The 19229-nt window shown below is 35.9% G+C and overlaps 3 protein-coding genes across 3 annotated transcripts; 2 read left to right on the top strand and 1 right to left on the bottom strand.

Annotated features, from left to right (window-relative positions):
• Nucleotides 1–1377: 1377 nt before the first annotated feature.
• On the top strand, nucleotides 1378–6254 carry LOC132163271 (uncharacterized). The gene is made up of 4 exons (XM_059573494.1): nucleotides 1378–2050; nucleotides 4302–4585; nucleotides 5189–5416; nucleotides 5517–6254. Exons 1-4 carry the CDS (start codon nucleotides 1609–1611, stop codon nucleotides 6024–6026), a joined length of 1464 nt encoding a protein of 487 aa, XP_059429477.1. The 5' UTR covers nucleotides 1378–1608; the 3' UTR covers nucleotides 6027–6254.
• A 1316-nt stretch (nucleotides 6255–7570) lies between these two features.
• LOC132163272 (histone H3.2) lies at nucleotides 7571–8333 on the top strand. Its single transcript, XM_059573495.1, has one exon. The coding sequence runs from the start codon at nucleotides 7656–7658 to the stop codon at nucleotides 8064–8066; it is 411 nt and encodes a 136-aa protein (XP_059429478.1). The 5' UTR covers nucleotides 7571–7655; the 3' UTR covers nucleotides 8067–8333.
• A 230-nt stretch (nucleotides 8334–8563) lies between these two features.
• On the bottom strand, nucleotides 8564–11769 carry LOC132164002 (G2/mitotic-specific cyclin S13-7-like). The gene is made up of 9 exons (XM_059574407.1): nucleotides 11649–11769; nucleotides 10727–10844; nucleotides 10567–10621; nucleotides 10244–10474; nucleotides 10017–10142; nucleotides 9685–9933; nucleotides 9434–9595; nucleotides 9153–9334; nucleotides 8564–8878 (listed from the first exon to the last, which is right to left on the bottom strand). The coding sequence occupies exons 1-9, from the start codon at nucleotides 11683–11685 to the stop codon at nucleotides 8734–8736; spliced, it is 1305 nt and encodes a 434-aa protein (XP_059430390.1). The 5' UTR covers nucleotides 11686–11769; the 3' UTR covers nucleotides 8564–8733.
• Nucleotides 11770–19229: the final 7460 nt, after the last annotated feature.

Below are 19229 nucleotides of genomic sequence, written 5' to 3'. Positions count from 1 at the left end.
AGTTGAATTCAATGAAAAAAAAGAAAAGAAAAGCAAGTCAAGCAAAATGGTGGGCGGCTCAATGCCAATTAAATATGAATGTGGGACTCCAATAAAGAATTGGGTTAAAATATCTCCTAGGTAGGTTCTTTATCACGTTTATTTTCACATACAACCCAAAGAACTAAACAAGCTAAATTTAATTAAACCTCCACTAAATCTATTTAGCAATTGTCCTCCACAATAACTCCAAATAAAAGCTTTGCTCATTCGTTTATGTCATCAATTACATCAAATTCAAAATTTTCCTCTAAATTAAGTCGAATGAATTTTTTTTTAATTTAATTTATTAAACTCTAACACATATTTTTAAAGCATAGTAGCACACAATTCCGAATAATGCTACAAGTCCCTCTTATATCTTTCCAAGAATGATATGACTCTTAAAATTATCATTGAGCTTGTAATTAATCATTATTGAATTTTGATCAAATGGTAATTTTAAGAGCCACATCTTTCTTGGAGGGCACAAAAGTGACACAAGAAGGACTTATAGAATTACTCCACGATTTTTGCTTGTATTATTTCTTCTATAAAAAATGGGCATTTTAGAAATTTTGTTGGAATTTAACGGAAAATCTTAATGGATGGGGACATTGAAAAAAATTAAAAGTTCGATACATTAAATTGAAATGTTTTGAACTTTAGAGGGACATTACAAAAAGTTTGACAATTTAGGAGATGAGTGAAGTTTCTCCTAAAAATATTAACAAATAACTCAAAATACTTAAAAAACTACTTTTACTTTTGTTGGATCTTGACCATCTTATTTGAAAACCAATAGGTGTTTAGAGAGAGAAGCCAAAACCTTTTTATAGCATTTGAAATTGTGCTCCTGCGACTCAAACCTATAACTCTGGCTCTAATACCATTTGTTGAATCAGGTATTTGACTATCTCATTTGAAAAACAATTAGTGTCTAGCGAGGGAAGCAAAAACGTTTTATGGCATTTGAAATCACACTCTGCAGTGCAGATTTTAAGAGTCGTCTATGTGAGCAGAGCAGCACTATTGCACCTCAACGACCTTTATGTCATAGAACATGTTTCAAACAAAATAAAGCAAGATGTCTTAGTTTAATCTAGTCCTTTTAAAAATGCAAATGAAAATTAGACAAATAATGAATTAGAGAAAACTTTGTCAAAATTTAATTGAAAAAACAATTCTATGCTAAAAAAAAAATGGTTCATTTATCCACCCCAAATCACAAAAAAAAAGGATATATTGTCTCCTTCCTCTCAAGTCAACCTCAAGCAACATGTTTTGGAAAATAAACACTTCATACTTTTCATAGGAAGTAGTAGTTCCATCTTTATTGACAATCAAGGCAATAATCATCTCTCTTTTTGACAAATAACCCACCTCACACATATATATCCAAAAGAAAGTCTATACTTTTACAAAGAAAAAAGAAGAAGAAGAAGAGAAAGTATAATAAACTCCTTCAACCCCTCAAATTTCTTCACTTTGCCTCTCAAATCTCTCTCTCTCTCTCTCTCTCTGGGTGCGACATATATTTGATGAGGTGTTGTTAGGCTTGGAGTTTTTGGGCCGTGGAGAGCTAAACCAATGCGCATGGACCGAGTCCAGCCCATACCGGACCAGAGGACCTCACCAACGGTTCTCTCCATAGACTGCCTCAAAGGCAGCTCCAAGGCCGACGAGTGGACCGGCGATTTCCTCCAGACTGGAGACATCGTCGAGGAGCTTCGGATCGGCCGTATTGGTTCTCGCCGTAGCGGAAGCTCCGGATCGGTCCTCCACTTCACTCAGCCGTTCAAGAACGGCCGGAGCGGCGTCCAGAAGGTCCTCAACGACGCCTTCAAGAAGAAGGAGACCTCGATTCTCGTCCGCGTTCGGAGAGGCGCCGACGAGTTCGCCGAGCTGCAGGCCTGCATCGTCCCCAACGACTCCGCTGGAAAGAAGCAGTACGTCCTCCGGTCGATCGCAGATCCGAATTACGCCGTCGGTTTCGTTGATCGCTCTGAGGCCGAGTGCTTGGAGCTCCAAGGTCAGCTCAGCTGCCACCTTTGACTTTTTGCGTTTGATTTTTCGTTTCCCTTTCTACCTCAAACGTGGCTTATTTTTGGACGTGCATTATTATTATTATTATTATTATGATTGTTGTTGTTGTTGTTTTTTTTTTATTTTTTTTATTTTTTATTTTTATGAATAATTATTATTGTTGTTGTTGTTTGATCTTTTATATACTTCGATTGATTAATTTAATTGATCAATTAGTGGGATATAAATACATTTAACCTTGTTAGTATATATATACTGATTCATAGCCGAGTTCCGAGGTTTAAGTAAGACTTCGTCCAGTAGATTGTATCCCCAGTTGGGTGGGTTTGGTGGCATTTGGTTTATATATTATTCCCTTAAGTTTAATTAAAGATTTATTTTATGGTTTAGATTTGCCGGTCCAAAAATAAACATATAATTGATCATAGTTTTGAAGATTGTGAAAGAGGACAACCGCGAAAGTAAAGGCCTTTTTCTTCGAAATCCTTTAGCACTAGATGGTTGGGTTGCCTATAATTATTTCATATTTCTTGTATTCTTGATTTTTTTTAACTTTTTCTTGATAAGGTGTCTCTTTGTACTTGGGTTGTGCCCTTTGCGTTTTAATTCAATTATTTATTATATATATATATATATATATATATATGATTTTGCACCTTTTAATATAGACTCAAGTATTGGCAACTCAGTCACATTAGTTGCTCATATATGGGATCATGATACCTGTCTTCTAGCCCCACCCATACATTAATTCAAGAGAATCTTGTGGAGTTGGCTTTAGAGGGGGATTATGATGTGTGGTTCTGGGATAATATTTGTATATGTCCCTTGGATTTATTAGTATACTTTTGGTAATTGTCGCTTGGAAAATTGGTTTTGACGAGGTCAAGAAAGCTGACTTGGAATATTAGCAAAGACTTCTCAATTGGTCCACTTGGCATGTTGATAACTTGAAGCTCCAAAATGGATTAAAAAAAAAAATAAAAAAAAAAGGCTTAGCTATGAAGGAAAAATTTAGAAAAGACTTAGCAGTTTTCCTTTTTTCTCGAGAGGCAATCATCACTTTCAAAAAACTTGGTGTGTCATGTGAAAGCAACCTATCTGTATCCTCCGAAACGGCATGATACGCAAGACAACCTTTTTTAAAAATATTGACCTTAATGCTGGCTTGGCTGTCTACAGTCTACAACCTTTTTTTTTAGTTCACCTATATATGCTCATACGCATCATATTTCCACTATTCAAGATCCGGCTTTACTTTTCCAATTGAGTATGATTGTTGAAATCTCTGAACTTTAGACTATGGGGACCAATTGGTTACTTCAGAAGTCCATTCCATAACCAGAATATAGCTATTCCTGTTGAGGAAAACATTATTTTGACTAGTTTGTAAAAACTTAGGGAAAAGGGTTTGCTACCTCTACGTTATCACCCCCAAAAAATTAGTCAATTTGGAATTTTTCTGGAATTACTTATAAATCCCAGTTTCACTTAGTAAGTAAGCAATGCGAGACTTACCACTTATGAGTGTCTCTATATTAACCACCCACTCTATATAGACGACTCATCTTCTCAATATGAGATCGGAGTATTACGTACAGAAGGTCTTTATTTCTTTTTCTTCTCTTTTCTCCTAGTAAAGTATTGGTTTTGGGTTTAAATTGGTTGCAATCATTCGGGGTGTTGTAAACCAAATTGATTGGATTGTGATCCACTCAATACATTCTCTAAAATAGGCATATAAGATGGAATCTGCTTCTAAATGGTTCAGCCTCCTGTAGACATATGTTTTCCTTTTTGATGTGTAGAATTACTTAAATGAACATAATGTTTGCAGTTTATAATTCCATCCTTGATGGGGCTGCGGTGTGCGTGTGCGTTGCATTAGTAATAATCTTAGCAAGTGTTGGGGCTTCAGTGTGTGTGTGTGTTGCATTAGTAATAATCTTAGCAAGTGTCTAATGAGCAGTTGGGACTGCAGTGCAGGAGCCAATTTATGCCATGTTGCTGTTCAAATGGAAGTAATTGTGCTTCAACCATAGAATTGTCTCCAATTTTGGATTTATATGGGCTAATATTTTTGCTGTAATATTATAGAAAAGAAAAAAGAAAGAATTTGAGGGTGGTAACAGTATCTGCATGAGAACTAACGCATATGATATCAAACTTCACAATTTTTTGTTTTATCTGTTTTAATATTCTTCATGCAATGTGAAATAATGAGCTGTAGCTTTCAGCTTCAAGGAGTGCCAGGATGGTAAATGCACTATCGACTACTCGGCTTCAAGATGGATATGTTGCATATCCATGGGAGAGGAGGATGCAGGAGTTTCTATCAGTTCCCTCTTCCAGCTCCTTTCTTTCTATTCTTCTCCTTCCAAAAGCTTCAGATCAAGTTGCTTCTCGGTACAATGACTTGGAAGACACCCTTGCTAGGGCAAATGCATGGCTTAATGCGTGTCAGGCGTCTGGGGTTCCTATAGTCTTTATGAACATCCAGACTGAGTCACTGCTTACCAAGGTAAACTTCCCAGTCTCAACAAAGTAATATGATAGAAACTCGGATCGGTTTTGGTCCTTGTAGTGAGTTCTATGGAGGATGAATTACAGAATGAACTTGCCATAAAATTCATAACAAGTTACTAAGCAGCAATCTAGGGTGATGTCTAGACCAGTCTAAAATAGATTCCTAAAAGGGAGGGATCATTATTTCTCAATCGAAACTAATGAAAAACCATTTTGAGGTACAAATGTTCTGTCGGAGTCGCATCATACTTGAGCATTATTCTTCCTCCACATTCCTGGGCACCTTTGTTCATGTATATGCTTCATAGATTCTGTTGATGTTTCATCCAAAAACATCTAAAACGTAGAATTTCTCATAATACTCTGGAAAAGTTCTTGAGCATTTTGCAGATAAGTAATTATGTGTCAAAAGCAGGGGGGATAATCTGTGTGCCATTTCATTGACATGACTGTTTAAACATATAATATATACAAGAAATCTCATAGATAACGATATATTAGTCTCTTGAATGCGAAAGCGTTATCCTTGAGTTACTTTCAGATCATCTATTTAATCTTGATGATCCCCTGATATCATACGATAATTCTACTGTCACAGATCTCTGGAGAAACAGCATCTTCCACAGTAAATGCTGGGTCCTTATCCGATTTGTCTAATCTTACAAATACAAGTCTATATGGTTTTGAGGATTACCATGGGGTGGACATCGGTGTGGTTAAAGCAGTTCGTCTCTGGTATGCTCCTCTTGGAGGAGAATTTCCTATAGAAATCAAGCTAAAAGATAGTGATACGAGGCTTGGATTCGCTATTAGCCGCACAGAAGAGGTTTCCCTACTTATTCTCCAGGCCCTGATCATGTTCTATATAGCTAATAGAATTCATTTATTCTCAAGGCATTTGCTTATCATGTGCTTGTAATTGACAGGGATTTATTTTCGTCTCATCGGTTATTGACGGTGATGCAAATGCACCTTCGACCCGCTCAGGGTTGGGTAATTTGTACAAAGAGGCTTCAAATGTATCTAGGCTGCTGGTAATCTCAAGAGTTGGCAATCAAAAGGTCCTTCCATGGATGGTTTCCTCGACCGGAGCAATTCGATGCTTTGATACTGTTTCACTCAGCCAGAAGCTCTCATTGCACCGGCATGCCAAGGTTCCCATTTTCATTCATGTGTTTTTGTGGGACCGAGGAGTAGCTCTTCCCAGTGGGGCCAACAGATTTAGGGCGGCTCCTCCACATGCCCAGGCATTACCACCTGAAGTTCAATTGGCACCCCCTCCAAATGAGAATCAAATACAGCCTCCTGCGCCGCCTGAAGTTCCTACCGAGAGTAAAGTCGCCGGTGACGGAGCAGAGCTAAGGCTTGATCGAGACACGGCTGGGGAAGTCTCGTTTAGATTCCATGATTTTTCACTCTCAAGCAATTGGGTATGATTTTGGTTCTTCATTTAAGGTGCTTCCATCTTTAATAGTTGTAAATAGAGAGGTCTCTAATAGGCATGTCATTTGATTGTAAGTTGCTCTTTCACCATCGGCTTGATCATTTAGAAAATTCAGTATAGAAAGTATAGGACTTTACATACACAATAAAATTTTACATGTTTTGTGAGTGTGTAGATGTAATGACAACTTTGTGATAGCAAGTGGCATCTTCTTTCTTTTCTTGACAAGTGAATAATTCATTGCACACAAGTGACAGACCTACTTGGGGGTCACAAAGACAGTGGACTCCTAAAGCAACCTTCTTGTATTGAAGGAATGGAATCACTTCATTGATTTAGGACGATGGAGATTTTTTTTTTTTTTTTTGGACAAGTGAAATTTCATTAATAAAATAAAGAAAAACATAAGGAGGGGGTGAGCTGCCCGCCCCAATAAGACTTCAGTACAAACATCAGAGTGCAAAATAAAACATCACGTAAGTGGCTCAGTACAATAGTTTCTTGGTACATAGTCCAAGAAAGAGGCCAAAAACAATGGTTTTTGAGGCAGTCTAGTGGATGAATTGTTTGGAGAGACCAATTGCGATTGGAAGATAGTTTGAAAGCCACAGGGTGAAGCAAAACAGAATGTGCACGCCAGCCAAAATTATTATTATTATTATTATTTATAATTAAAAATACTAAAAAAAAAAATTTTGACTGGCGTGTTACAAGTGTATCACGACCCAACGGGAGTGATGTTAAACGTCACGCCTAGCGTGATGCACACCGGGCTGAAATAATAATATTATAATAAAATAATAATATTTTATTATTTTAATTAAAAAAAAAAAGAAAAAAAGAAAGAAAGAAGCCTGGCGTGCATGAACAGTCATGCACACCGGCGTTCTTAGAATCATGACTCCACTAACGGAGTTCATGATTTCTTGCTTTTCAAGCTGCTGTGTTTGCTGCTTGGCAGGGGATACAAATATTGCTATAGCCTGTTTAAATGAAACCTCGTAGGTGATATATAAGCTTTGAACATAAAAAATGTGAGTGTTGCTAAAAATACTATAGTTTTAACTATAAGTCTTCTTACAAATTGACGTGTCATTTACTATGTTAGCCAATAAAATGTAGATTGTTAATTAGGAATTTGCTTGGCATTTATCATGTGTACATATAATGTGACAATTTATGTAGCACTTATAACGTCATGACTTTATAAAGAATTGCAATAAAAACTGTTGGTTTGGCGCAGTTAAATTTTGGCTCATCGGCCAAAATATATGATCAAATGTACCATGTTTAAAAAGCTTGTTAAGAAAAGTGATCAAGCTGCTTTACCAAAAAAATCACCAAAAAAATGCTATTGGTGGGTTTGGAATGCCACGGATCACGATCCGTGTCATGCTCTTTTAAAGAGCGTCAACCGTCGATTATCCCACTTATCAACCGTCTATATTCCCTCTTCAAAAATTTCAACGAAACACAAAATTTCAAAATTTCCCGCTCCGTTCAGCCCCCAAAACCCCATCTATAAAAACCCCAAACCCCTAGTCATTTTCCATCGCTCACATAGATCTGATTTCTTTTCTTGAGAAACAAACACATTTCATATTTTCAAGCAAGTTCTCAAATGGCTCGTACCAAGCAGACCGCCCGGAAGTCGACGGGAGGGAAGGCGCCTCGGAAGCAGCTGGCGACTAAGGCAGCCAGGAAGTCGGCTCCTGCCACCGGAGGAGTGAAGAAGCCACACAGGTTCAGGCCGGGGACGGTTGCTCTGAGAGAGATCAGGAAGTACCAAAAGAGCACGGAGCTGCTGATCAGGAAGCTCCCGTTCCAAAGGCTGGTGAGAGAGATCGCTCAGGACTTCAAGACCGACCTCCGCTTCCAGAGCAGTGCCGTCGCCGCTCTTCAGGAGGCTGCTGAGGCCTACCTCGTGGGGCTCTTTGAGGACACCAATCTTTGCGCTATTCACGCCAAGAGAGTTACCATCATGCCCAAGGATATCCAGCTTGCCCGTAGGATTAGAGGCGAGAGGGCTTAATTAGGGAACGAAAATTGTGGAGCTAACGATTAGATCTAAGTGCTTTCTTTGTCTCTAGGTTTATTTGTCAAGATCTTTGTTATTCTAGTTTCTATGTGGCCTGAGAATGTTTTGGAAATCTAATCGCTTATTAGATTTCTAATGGTTTTCTTTATTGTATCTTATCTGTTTGATAATTGGTGGTAGAGGTTGAATTTTGTGAAATTTGCAGCCATCGTTGTTCTAATTTTTTCTGCTAAATTGTGATTGATGACCTAATTTACCTTTCGAGTATGTTCTTTCTATTATTCGTATTGTTCATATGCCTCTTCTTTAAAGAATAAAAAAGAAAAAGATTCCTTTTTAGTGAACATATCTTCCTGTCTCTCATGCCATGAACTGCTTTTTTGATTTTGTTTTTTTTCAGTTTCTTTTTGAAAAGCTCTGCATTTGCATATTTCATCATTATTTGAGCACCCACTTGAGCAACTACTGCAAACATGCATGCCAGCATCGATCGTTGCAAAAGACTAGAAATAAAGGCATATACATCATTATTCAAGTCTTAAGTATCCAACATATAAAAGAATTTCAGATCTTCTAGCATAAAATCCGATTCAAACACACCACCAGATATACAGAGTAGTGATTTGGGTACAAAAAGTAGCCAAGACACAAGATGGTATCTTCACAATGATGTGGGCAGAAGACTTTTGGGTGGAGTACATTGAGCAACAGCACCCCTGTCTGGACTTGAGTACTTCCTATACACCACCTTGAGTTTGCTTTCAGCAGCAGCTGAGTGGAAGCCAACCAAAAGTTTGGCACAATCCCTGTCAAAAGATAGAAAACACCAACTGAAATTAGTACTTGTTTATGTTTTTCCCTTTTACTCTTTATACCCATATTATCAATTGACGTGGTATATTTTAAGTGATTTTCATTTTATTTTTTTTTCCTTGACATAAGAAGCATTTAAAACACACTACATGAGCGGATATGAAATGGGTGCGAAAAGTAGCATGTTGTACTACAATATGGCATCATCCTATACAAATCACATACATTGAGCCTACATGTGAGAATTACAAAAGAAAGAATACTTGCATTATCTGTTCCTCACAGTAGCCTGAGTAGTGCTTCAGAGTTTCACTCCAAAAAGGACTCTTGCCGAGAGTGCAGCGTGCAGCGTAGACAGCTGCAGCGGCAATCAATGATGGGCGGTACAAAATGGTTGTTGGATAATGCACAAGGCCCAATTCAGCTAGAAAAAATACCATATTCTCAGTCTACATCAGCAGAAAAAACAACGTCAATTAGTTTGTGCTACTTAACCGTTGCAGGAATTTACAAAAAACTTATGAGTCAAAAGTAAAATATAGAACTACCTCCTGATCAGGTGGAACAGAAGCTTTGATATAACGAGCCAGAAAGACATATGGTGTAGGAACTGTTAAATACCACTCCAACTTCTCCAAAATTGATTTCTCCATTACAAGTATCTGGTCACTCGAATAAGCATAGTCTGATATGCAAACCAGGTCATGTACCTAAAAATTCCAATAAGATTGAAAAATATAGTGAGTAGGAAGGCAAGAAAATTACAAAATAGAAGTCATCACAGAAGAATGGTAGCTACCTGCATACAGTAACTTTCTTCATACTTGCAGGCTAAGAGTATGGAGCCTATGCCCACCAATTGAAGTTCTCTCCTTGATACATTCTTCATTGAAAGGTACCGATCAAGTATGTTTATTGTAAGGTAGAGGGTTTCAGGCATGAGTTCAAATCTTCTGTGAACTTCAATCAACCAGTCTATGAGAATACTCCTCATCTTCACATTGATGTCTGGCTGGTAGTTCATGTAATCCTGTACTTGACTCTCATCCTGCATAAAAAACTTCCACACATTATGAGGGAGAAGGAACAAAACTAAACTTTGAGCTGATGATTTGAAAATACTAGGATTACTTCTGTGAGCTTATAGAACTTGTATATGTCATCGATATATTCAACTACTGCCAAAGCATCATTTTCATCTCCGGCATCGATGTTCACAACCTGACCTTTTGGCTTAAATGTGACTCCAGAAGCAGCCTGAGGGAAATCAAAGTTCAGTACAGAAAAGAGGAAGAAAAATGACAAAAATCCCTCGAACTATAAACAAAAATATGCTAAAAGGAGACCTCCAAATCTACCTTGCTTCGAGCAGTGAGGATCGCAGTAAGAGTCTTAACTCCCTTCCTGGAGGACCGTTCTCTCGACTTTCTTTCACTAACAGGGTCAACCTTTTCCTCTTCATCAGAAATCACAACTACAGTCTCAGGCTTGGGCTTCTCAGTTCCCTTCTCTTGAGCTTCAGCCACCTTCTTAGCACCGGATTTTCTCTTAACCGCTACCTTCTCATCCACAAGTGCTATAACTGGGTTCTGCAACCATACAGAATTCAATGCATTGAGTTGGTATATTTCTAATATTAAAGTTTCATTCACACTAAACAAAAGTTGCCGAAGGTCATTGCCTTTTTCTTCTCTGCCTCAGCTTGTGCATTAGCCAACAGTTTTGCATGATAACCCCTGCGAGGCCAAAAGAAAAATCAACGAGAGGGAGAGAGAGACAGAGACAGAGACAAAGAGCAGAGAGAGAGAGAGAGAGAGAGAGAGAGAGAGAGAGGAGTTAACCTTGTAATGGGGCGAGATATCCGCTTTTCCTCTACAATACGAACCACATCTAGATTACCAATGTCTCCAAGAACTTGCCGATTTCTTTGGCCTAGTACATTCTTCACCTTACCTCCCCCTATTACAAAAATAATAGAAAATCATGGGATTTCAATATGGTCCATCAGAGATATTCAAACAAGAAAATAAAAGGCCCCAGAAAGTGTGAAACTTGAAACAACAAATAAATTAAATTTTTTTAAAAAAAAAAGTGGGGGGGAAAGGGAATATGAGATCAAAGCATATCCTGAAATGCATATGCACAATACAAAAGAACTGTGAAAAAGTTCAACACAGAGAGACCCCACCCAATCAATCTAAGTGGACCTACAAAATCAACGAATATGATAATTAGAAATAAAAATACATAGTAAACCCAATCCATCAAGATTTCAATAATATAATCAAAGAAGCGTAGAATCACATCCACATGAATCTCCCTGCCCACTTAATCAAACTCACTAGAAAGGGATGTATTTCTTAGAAGGACCCAGAACCCAGAAATGTATCATCAGAAAATGATGAGAACCATCAAGTTGAAGAAACAAACATGTAAGAGATGGCAAAATGAAACCCTAACTGCAATTATCCAAACATTTTACCCAGTTGCAAAAGAACAAAAAGATTTCAACAAGATAACCAAAAGAACATTTTTTACTCTCAAAATTACATAGTCAATCAAGAAAACCCACTTGAGATTATCAAAGAAATGATTAACAAGAACTAAACCCATCTGCAAATCCACGCTTTATAACAAAAAGCAATCAAAGCTATATGTATATATACACCATCAATCAAGAAAACCCATACGGTATCATCCAAGAGAAAATGAATAAAAGTTTCCGAACGCAGATGCAATCAGAATTCAGACGGTGTGACGAACCTCTGGGTTGTGGGGGAAGAACCGCTCTAGCTTCCATCGCTTCTTTATGATTGTCTCTCAAAATCTAATCTGAGTTTGGGATTAGACCCGACAATCTGTCGCTCTCTAAGTCTCTGTGTATTTGTGGTTTGTGGAATATTGTTGCTTTCTTTCTCAAGAGACTGATAAGGAAGCTCACCAATCGACGCAATCTGCCAACGGTCGTATTCTCTGTAATTTGAATTCTGACCGTTGGATCCTCGCAAGTATCCTACGGCTAAGAAGAGAGTTTTTGAAAAGAAGTAAGAATCGTATGGTACGGTTTTAGTCCTATAAATTTCATTCAAGTCACTTTAACCCGTTAGATTCATCACTGGCTGGTTTTCTTACTTCATAGGTTTTAATGGCTTTAAATGGCCCAAATTACTATTTTCTGTTTTTTTTTTCTTTTTCTTTTCTTTTCAATTAAAAATTTGAGTTTAGGGTGGAATAGTATACGCAATGTCACTTTATTTGAAAGTTTTAAGTATAATAAAATGTAGACTATAAAATTATCTTGTGAAATTGAGAAGATGAAATGGGGAGGATCCCTGTGTTTAGGGTTGATAAAAAAAAACGTGTTGATTTTTGACGTCGTCAATCATCGGAAACTCCACCGGATTATACCAATTTGGGCCCCCAAATTGAGAGGCAAAAAATTGGCCAGCCCTCGTGAACTACAAATGCAGAAAAGGATCCTCTCCAGTTCATTTGAACTGGAGAATATCCAGTTAGTTATAGTGGAGAGGTATTTTTGTCTTTTCACTTTTTGAAAGTACAAAAAAACCCTCTACTATAGCTAAGTGGATATTCTCCAGTTCAAATGAAATAAAGATGATCCTAATTCTACAAAAGCTAGCAGCCACATAAATGAAAATGTTAAGCATCTTTAACCTAAAAAAAACAAAAACGCATCTCTTGCGGAAAACTCTCAAAATATACATCTACCTACGCAACTTGTAGGGGGGAAAAAAATACCCAATGATTGGTAACAAAAATCTTCATCTTTAGTTTCTAGGAATTAAAAATCCAAATTTTTATGAAATTTCATGCCCCAAAATGATTAGCATACACAATTGGATTTTATCAACTTTTTGAATGCATATAAGATTTTTCTCTTTAGAGGTAGAGGGAGACTGAATTTAGAGGTTTGCGTTGGGCCTTGAGATCTCTATCCGTTCCAAATTGGGTTTTGGCCCATTTGGCCCCTCAAATTATGCTTGCAAACTTGCAAGGTTAATATGTTGTATTTTTTTTTTTTTTTTTTTTTTTTTGAGGAAGGTTAATATGTTGTATATGAACTCTTCGTTTGATTTAATAGTTTTATAACGTGCTATTTTAATAAATAATTATTTTAAAATATAATTAACGAATGCATTAATTACATTTTAAACATGATAAGTATCATACGTAGCATTCCATATTTTAGTGGCTGACGTGACAAGTATCACATGAATTATCACATTAGTTTGTAAGGAAATAGTAATAAAAATTGTAATATCTAAAAAGAACAATGTACTAGAGGGGCTTCAAAGTTGGTTCATAATGGAAGAGGTTAGAATATAAGTTGCTATGAGCCTACACCACTCAAGAATGGTGCCCTAATTCACGGGTCAAGAATATAGTGCCTATGGTCTTAAAATAAGGTGTTCATCTAAGAACCTCATCCCTTATGAAAGAAAATGCTTAAAATATTTAAGCATGATCATACGAATTTCTTATGTGTTTGGATCATTCTTCCCTGTTGCACATAAAGAAATAGAGGATGACTACTAGTTTATTTGCCTTTTTTATTCAGATTACGTCTATAAAATTTGGATTCAGATTCCTCCTTGAAGCAAATCTTATGTCTATGATAGCTATTGTTTGACAGAAGACAAGCATTTTCCATTGGTACTGTTTATCATGGAACATTTCTTCTTGATCATGACTCATGAAAGAACTCACGAGGGTTTCTAGTGTCAGGGAGATTGATATTTTAGGTAGTTTTTTTAACGAGATTATAATAAAACATGTTGGGATACAATTCAACTCAAAAGTGTAAGGTATTATGGGTATCACTGATTAGTGTAAACCATTATCCGTCCCACTAATGTTTTGATGAAATTGAGTTAGTTTATGACTCAATTGGACTTGAGAAAGCATCTGTGATTCTCACCGTTTTAAGGCTTCTCTTGTGCGATTTTCAACGGATACGTGCTACCATGGTCGCAGCCAAGTAGAGTAATTACTCTAGTCGCTTCTCCTAATCTTGATTACACTAAAATTAGTGGGTACTATACTCGTGAAGAATCACCAAAACACCTAATCTAGTGATAATGCTTAAAAAATGCGATTAAAAACCATTATTATGGTTACGTTGATCATGCTGTAACAATAACACAGATAAAGTACAAGGCATAGGAATACTCTTTCTGGGACCAAGACAACCAAAACAGGACAAAACCAAACGTTATACGAGGAGGCCAGCAACAATACTCTTCTATATATTTATATATCTTTCTACTTTAACATTTAGTACTTGTTATTTGAACCACAAAGTGATAGAGGCAGAGTTTTTTTACTTTAGGGTTTTCACTAAAGAAAAGATACTTAATCACACACACACACATGTTAGAAATGAGTTTTGGGCCTAACTCAACCCAAAAGCTAGCTCAAGAGTTGAGGTTTCCCCTCACCCTTATAAATGACCAATCTCCTTAATACCCAGACAATGTGGGACTTCCAACAACAACACACACACACACACACACACACACATATATATATATATATATATATATATATATATATATTGTTGCATAGACTTTGGTTTTGTTAATTATTTGTATATCATTTGCTACTTCCTGTTTTATTCCTTCTGGTACACAGAAAGAGACACCAATTCAAGCCACCTTTCTTTTCATTAATCCGGCAAGGCTGTGAGTGAAAATGAAAGGGCATCATATCTTAACAAACACAAATATATATATATATTAAACAGCCATGTATCAAAATGTATCGCTGTAGGTACTACAATTTTTTACAAACTGACGTGACAGTTTGTATGACACATACCATATTAGTCACCAAGCAGTTAAGTTTGATTGTAGCTCACGTGTTGTTACATAGACTACCACGTCAGTTTATAAGAATTATAATTAAAGGTAAAAAAAAGGCATGATTAAAGAAATTCTTGAAGAAGGAGAATAGTAAATTAGATTAAAACTTACACAATGGTACAAGTAATGATCCCCATGTGGCCCCAAATATATCTTATTAACTAATTAAGCCTATGGTATTGGCATTTGAGTAATTTATCTTCGAAGCTAATTATATGGTCATTAATGATATGTCATATGCAGTACCCCATATCCAGATCATTATAGGCATGCACCATGCCCTGGGGGGGGCAAAAGCTCGACATGCATGCCCGCAGCATAATCATGTCAGCAAGCAAGAGATCAAAAGCTTTTTAACATGGGGGGATTGATGAAGAACACCCAGCACTTTCTGCCATTTTGATTTTATAATGATCCTCCAGCTGAGTCAACACATGTTTGCTCTATTTGTTTTGCTGTACAAGGCAAATGATGAAGATGCCGTGGCCGGCCTTTGTTTTTTCTATCATATCTCTCTGTTACAATCCTAAAGGTTAAAACAAATCCATATTTAACAGTTTTTAGTGGTTTTAAAATGAATAGTTAGGCACTTAACAATTAATAATTAACATTAGAGTAAACACAATGTTACGAGTTTAAGTCACAAACATGATTAAAATGTCTTATTATTATGTCAGTATGGACATAGTATTATTTAGAGTATGTTTGGAATTGCGTTTGATAAATAGAGCTTTTAAGTCAAAAATCATTTTTTGACAAAAATTTCATTTTTAAGCTTTTGTCAAAAGTGCGTTTTGGCAATTCTTAAGATTTTTGGATCCTTAAAAACGCTTTCAATTTTTTTTTACCAAACGGGTACTTTTTTCTTCAAACAGATTTTTTGAATATTAACTTTTAAACCCCTTAAACACACACCCAAATAGACCCTTAGTTATTAAATACTGACAGATTCGATCTCCAAAACTCCATGGATGTCAAATTTAGAAGTACGGCAAAAAAAAAAAAAAAAGTTTGGCATGAAACTGGGAATTTGAATTAAAATTATTTTTGTTCACAAGAATTAAGCCTTCCAATATTATATTGTACAAGTATGTTTTCCTAACTATGCTTATTGTCAAAACAAACAAACCTAATTGTTAGGTTCTAAACCTTTGCTTGAAGATCATAGCCTTAGCCTAATTGATTTACTTAAGAAGGGAAAGTAAACTTAAACTCTTATTAGGCAATGTTTGCCTCAATTGCTTGTTTCATAACATTTTTTATTTTTATTTTCCTTTTTAAAATAAAAATATTAACAGTTTTTTTTATGTTAATTGAGGCATAATATTACGATATTTTTGATCAAACAACATGAACTTTTTGCATGTGGAGGTTGACAAAATCTTACTAACTTCATGGGGGTGGTTGGAATTGATGAGAAAGTTAATGAATAAGATAATTGATTTTTATAACACAAAGTAGTCATGGAAAACATCGAACTCCATAACCAAATCCAACATGGAATTCCATTTTCATATAAAATTAAAAAGCATCTCCAAACAAATATATTTTATATTAATTTCTTCGAAAGCACCCTTGCTTCCTTGGAATACTCCATTTAGCACCACATACTATTCTCTTGGAAGTAGTAAATAGTACGATATGGACATTTCAGTAATTTGTGGATCCAGATGGCCCAATGGAGTTTCCATTTCCATTTGGTCCCCGTTTGGCCCACTGTGCTTCCACAGATTCACTTTGTTTGGTGAAAGGAGGAGGAGGGTACTCTGGAAAACAAAAGAAAAATAAAATTAAAAAATAAAAAGGAAAGAGAAAGACAACTGTGTAAGAGTGTTTGGAAGGTTTTGGATATTTCTGTCACCCACCTTGGGCCCTTTCGGCAAGAACAGCACTCAGACAGCTCAGTCTCTTCTGAATTGACAAATTTGTCCTCAACACCAAAAAAATCCACTTTTATACAGCAACAAAAATGGTAACTTTTTTTAAGGGACAAATTTTTCACTAACATGGTCTATTAAATTAAGAGTAATAATAAAAAAACCATATTTTTATTTCATTATTATTTTACTATGCTAACGTGATAGTGACAATCTGTTTTTGGATCCGTCATTATTAAAAAATGTTGAGGTGCAATAATGTCGTTTTGCTCATTTTTGTTTTTCTTAGAACATATCTTGCGAAGTGTAATTTTGAATGCCGTAAAAGGCTTTAACTTTATTTACTGGACACCAATTGATTTTTAAATGAGACAGTCAAATGCCCTATCCAACAAAAAAAATAATTTAAGGGTTTTTTTAACATTGACACGTCAGTATGGTGAGATAATAGTCGAATAAAAGTATGGTTTTTAACTTTACTTCAAACTAATATGTGTTTTTAGAGTATGTGAAAATGTAGGTGAGAACTAAGAAGCCCTTGTTGTAAAAAACAGATGTCAGTTTAATAAATTTTGTTGGAAGATTTCTTATGATTAACTTTGAAGGAAAGCTTGAGCCTTGGTCCATTCTAAGGATCCAAATCACTTTTTAGGGTTAACTTTTAAGAGTTGCAGAAGTAGAAGTGGGTTGCTTTTATTTGTCCACAAAAAGGTCAACTCTCATCAACAAAGGGAACATATTGGACATCACCAATATTGTTTGCATCAAAAGGTTATAAGTTCTAAGTTACCTCTTGGAAGTAGTTTAGGATGGTGTAAGATTTTACCCTTTTTTTTTCAAGGGTTAAAGGTCACCCACGTTTGCATGATGAACAATTGGCAGACCCACGGCCACAGCCACATAATGCTAATGGCTATATTTACATAGAGTAACTTGATTGTTAAGGATGTTTAGAGGGTTTTTCTTTAAAATATTATAATTTAGAGTGTTTTGTATTTTTATTGTTTGTTAATGTTTTTATTTTGAAAAAAGAAAACAAAAGATAAAAAGGAAAAGCTTTATCAAAAAAGCTATATCTATTAATTTATCCTCAGCTTTTCTTTGGTGCACGCTTGATCATCTAACCTAGCCTGAGAAAAAAGAAAAAAAGAAATTAATAGAAAAAAGAAAGGGTATACGAGGTCCATTAAGGTGGTCTTTATTTGAAGGTTTTTAATTTGCATATGCCATGTTGCTTTCTTTCTGGTAAGATAAATCCAAATGCTTCTTCTTCTTTTTTTGTTGTTTCCCATACTACACCTATGACCTAACCTAAATCTAATTATTGTTATTGGTACATACGTCTTACAAAAATATATTTAGTTATAATTCTCATCCTCGTTTATTAACCGTTTTAAAAGACACTTTTTTTTTTTTCAAATCATTAACAAACAATTCATAAAGTAAAACACTTTTTAACCCAAAATAATTTTCAAATGTAAACCCTACCAACAACTACTTCTTATTTTATATTCCATCAAAATATTTTTTCAAACCAAAACAAAAATAAATAAATTTAAAAACATTATCAAATTGTCACCATACATTCCCATGAACAAAGACAAAGGAATTCCTTGCATTATTGGATCTCTTTCATATATATATATATATATATATGAGATACGCTTGGATTTTATCTTCTTAGGTTTGGGCCAGACAACCTATTTTCGGTGCTGACCAGCCTATGCTCATATTGGCCTAAGGTGTCTCATTTCAATGAACTCAGAAAAATCACATTAGACCGTAACATACTCAATCATTCACATTACCTAAAATGGTTCAAACCTTGATAATGCTTCATTTGAAACAGGTCAAGAGGCATTAAATGCATATTGTCCTTGTTATAGAAGAGAGTGGTGCTTCCATACCTTCTTTGGTTCTTCAGGAAAGTTGCTCTTCCTCTTTGGGAAGAAAGAAAAATTCTTTATTTCAAGTTTTCAACTAACTTATACATCAAAGAAATTCTCACCGGCTCGTCGGTGTAGGCTTTTAAGCCATTACTCTCAATACTTTAAAGTCCTCTTAAGCACAGATTTGAACATCATCAATGTACATGCTTGTATATAATATGTTGGGTAAGAAAAGATTAATATTGCACCAAAAGGAAACGGTGCAAAGAATCAAAAATCAAGCCCGGGAAACACATTGGGGAGGGAAAGGGACTAAATTATGAATTTGGTAGGAGCTTAAATAATGGGATCCAAAATGATGTGTATGTGTCTAATCAATGTACGTATAAAGGCCCTCTTAACAGGCAACAAAGTGCTATGATTGCAGGTGATGATAACACAGAGTATTCTAAGGACTCTCTCAAAGCAATAATTTGGAGGATACAACTTCAAACTGTTGGCATTGTAGTAGTGGAACTGCTTATGATAGTATCCATTTAATCATGTTGACAATCGTACCACCATTTCATGTTGTTGTCAATTTGTCATGGTTAAATTTGGAAACTATGGGCATTTTGGTAAATTACTTTCAAAGAGTCATGCCCACATAGAGTAGAAACTACTCTCTCCTCTCCTCCTCTCCCCACTCTCTCTCTC

Source organism: Corylus avellana, chromosome ca10 (genome assembly GCF_901000735.1).
Source record: "Corylus avellana chromosome ca10, CavTom2PMs-1.0".
NCBI classification, from domain to species: domain Eukaryota; kingdom Viridiplantae; phylum Streptophyta; class Magnoliopsida; order Fagales; family Betulaceae; genus Corylus; species Corylus avellana.
Note: the sequence above shows the minus strand (reverse complement) of the source record. Positions and strands in the feature narration are given on the sequence as shown.

Coding starts and splice junctions, on each gene's coding strand:
- LOC132163271 (XM_059573494.1), top strand. CDS start 1,609: ATGCGCATGGACCGAGTCCAGCCCATACCGGACCAGAGGACCTCACCA. Junction 4,586..5,188: donor CTGAGTCACTGCTTACCAAG/GTAAACTTCCCA, acceptor CTACTGTCACAG/ATCTCTGGAGAAACAGCATC. Junction 5,417..5,516: donor CTATTAGCCGCACAGAAGAG/GTTTCCCTACTT, acceptor TGTAATTGACAG/GGATTTATTTTCGTCTCATC.
- LOC132163272 (XM_059573495.1), top strand. CDS start 7,656: ATGGCTCGTACCAAGCAGACCGCCCGGAAGTCGACGGGAGGGAAGGCG.
- LOC132164002 (XM_059574407.1), bottom strand. CDS start 11,685: ATGGAAGCTAGAGCGGTTCTTCCCCCACAACCCAGAG. Junction 10,622..10,726: donor ATATCTCGCCCCATTACAAG/GTTAACTCCTCT, acceptor TTGGCCTCGCAG/GGGTTATCATGCAAAACTGT. Junction 10,143..10,243: donor TCCTCACTGCTCGAAGCAAG/GTAGATTTGGAG, acceptor GATTTCCCTCAG/GCTGCTTCTGGAGTCACATT.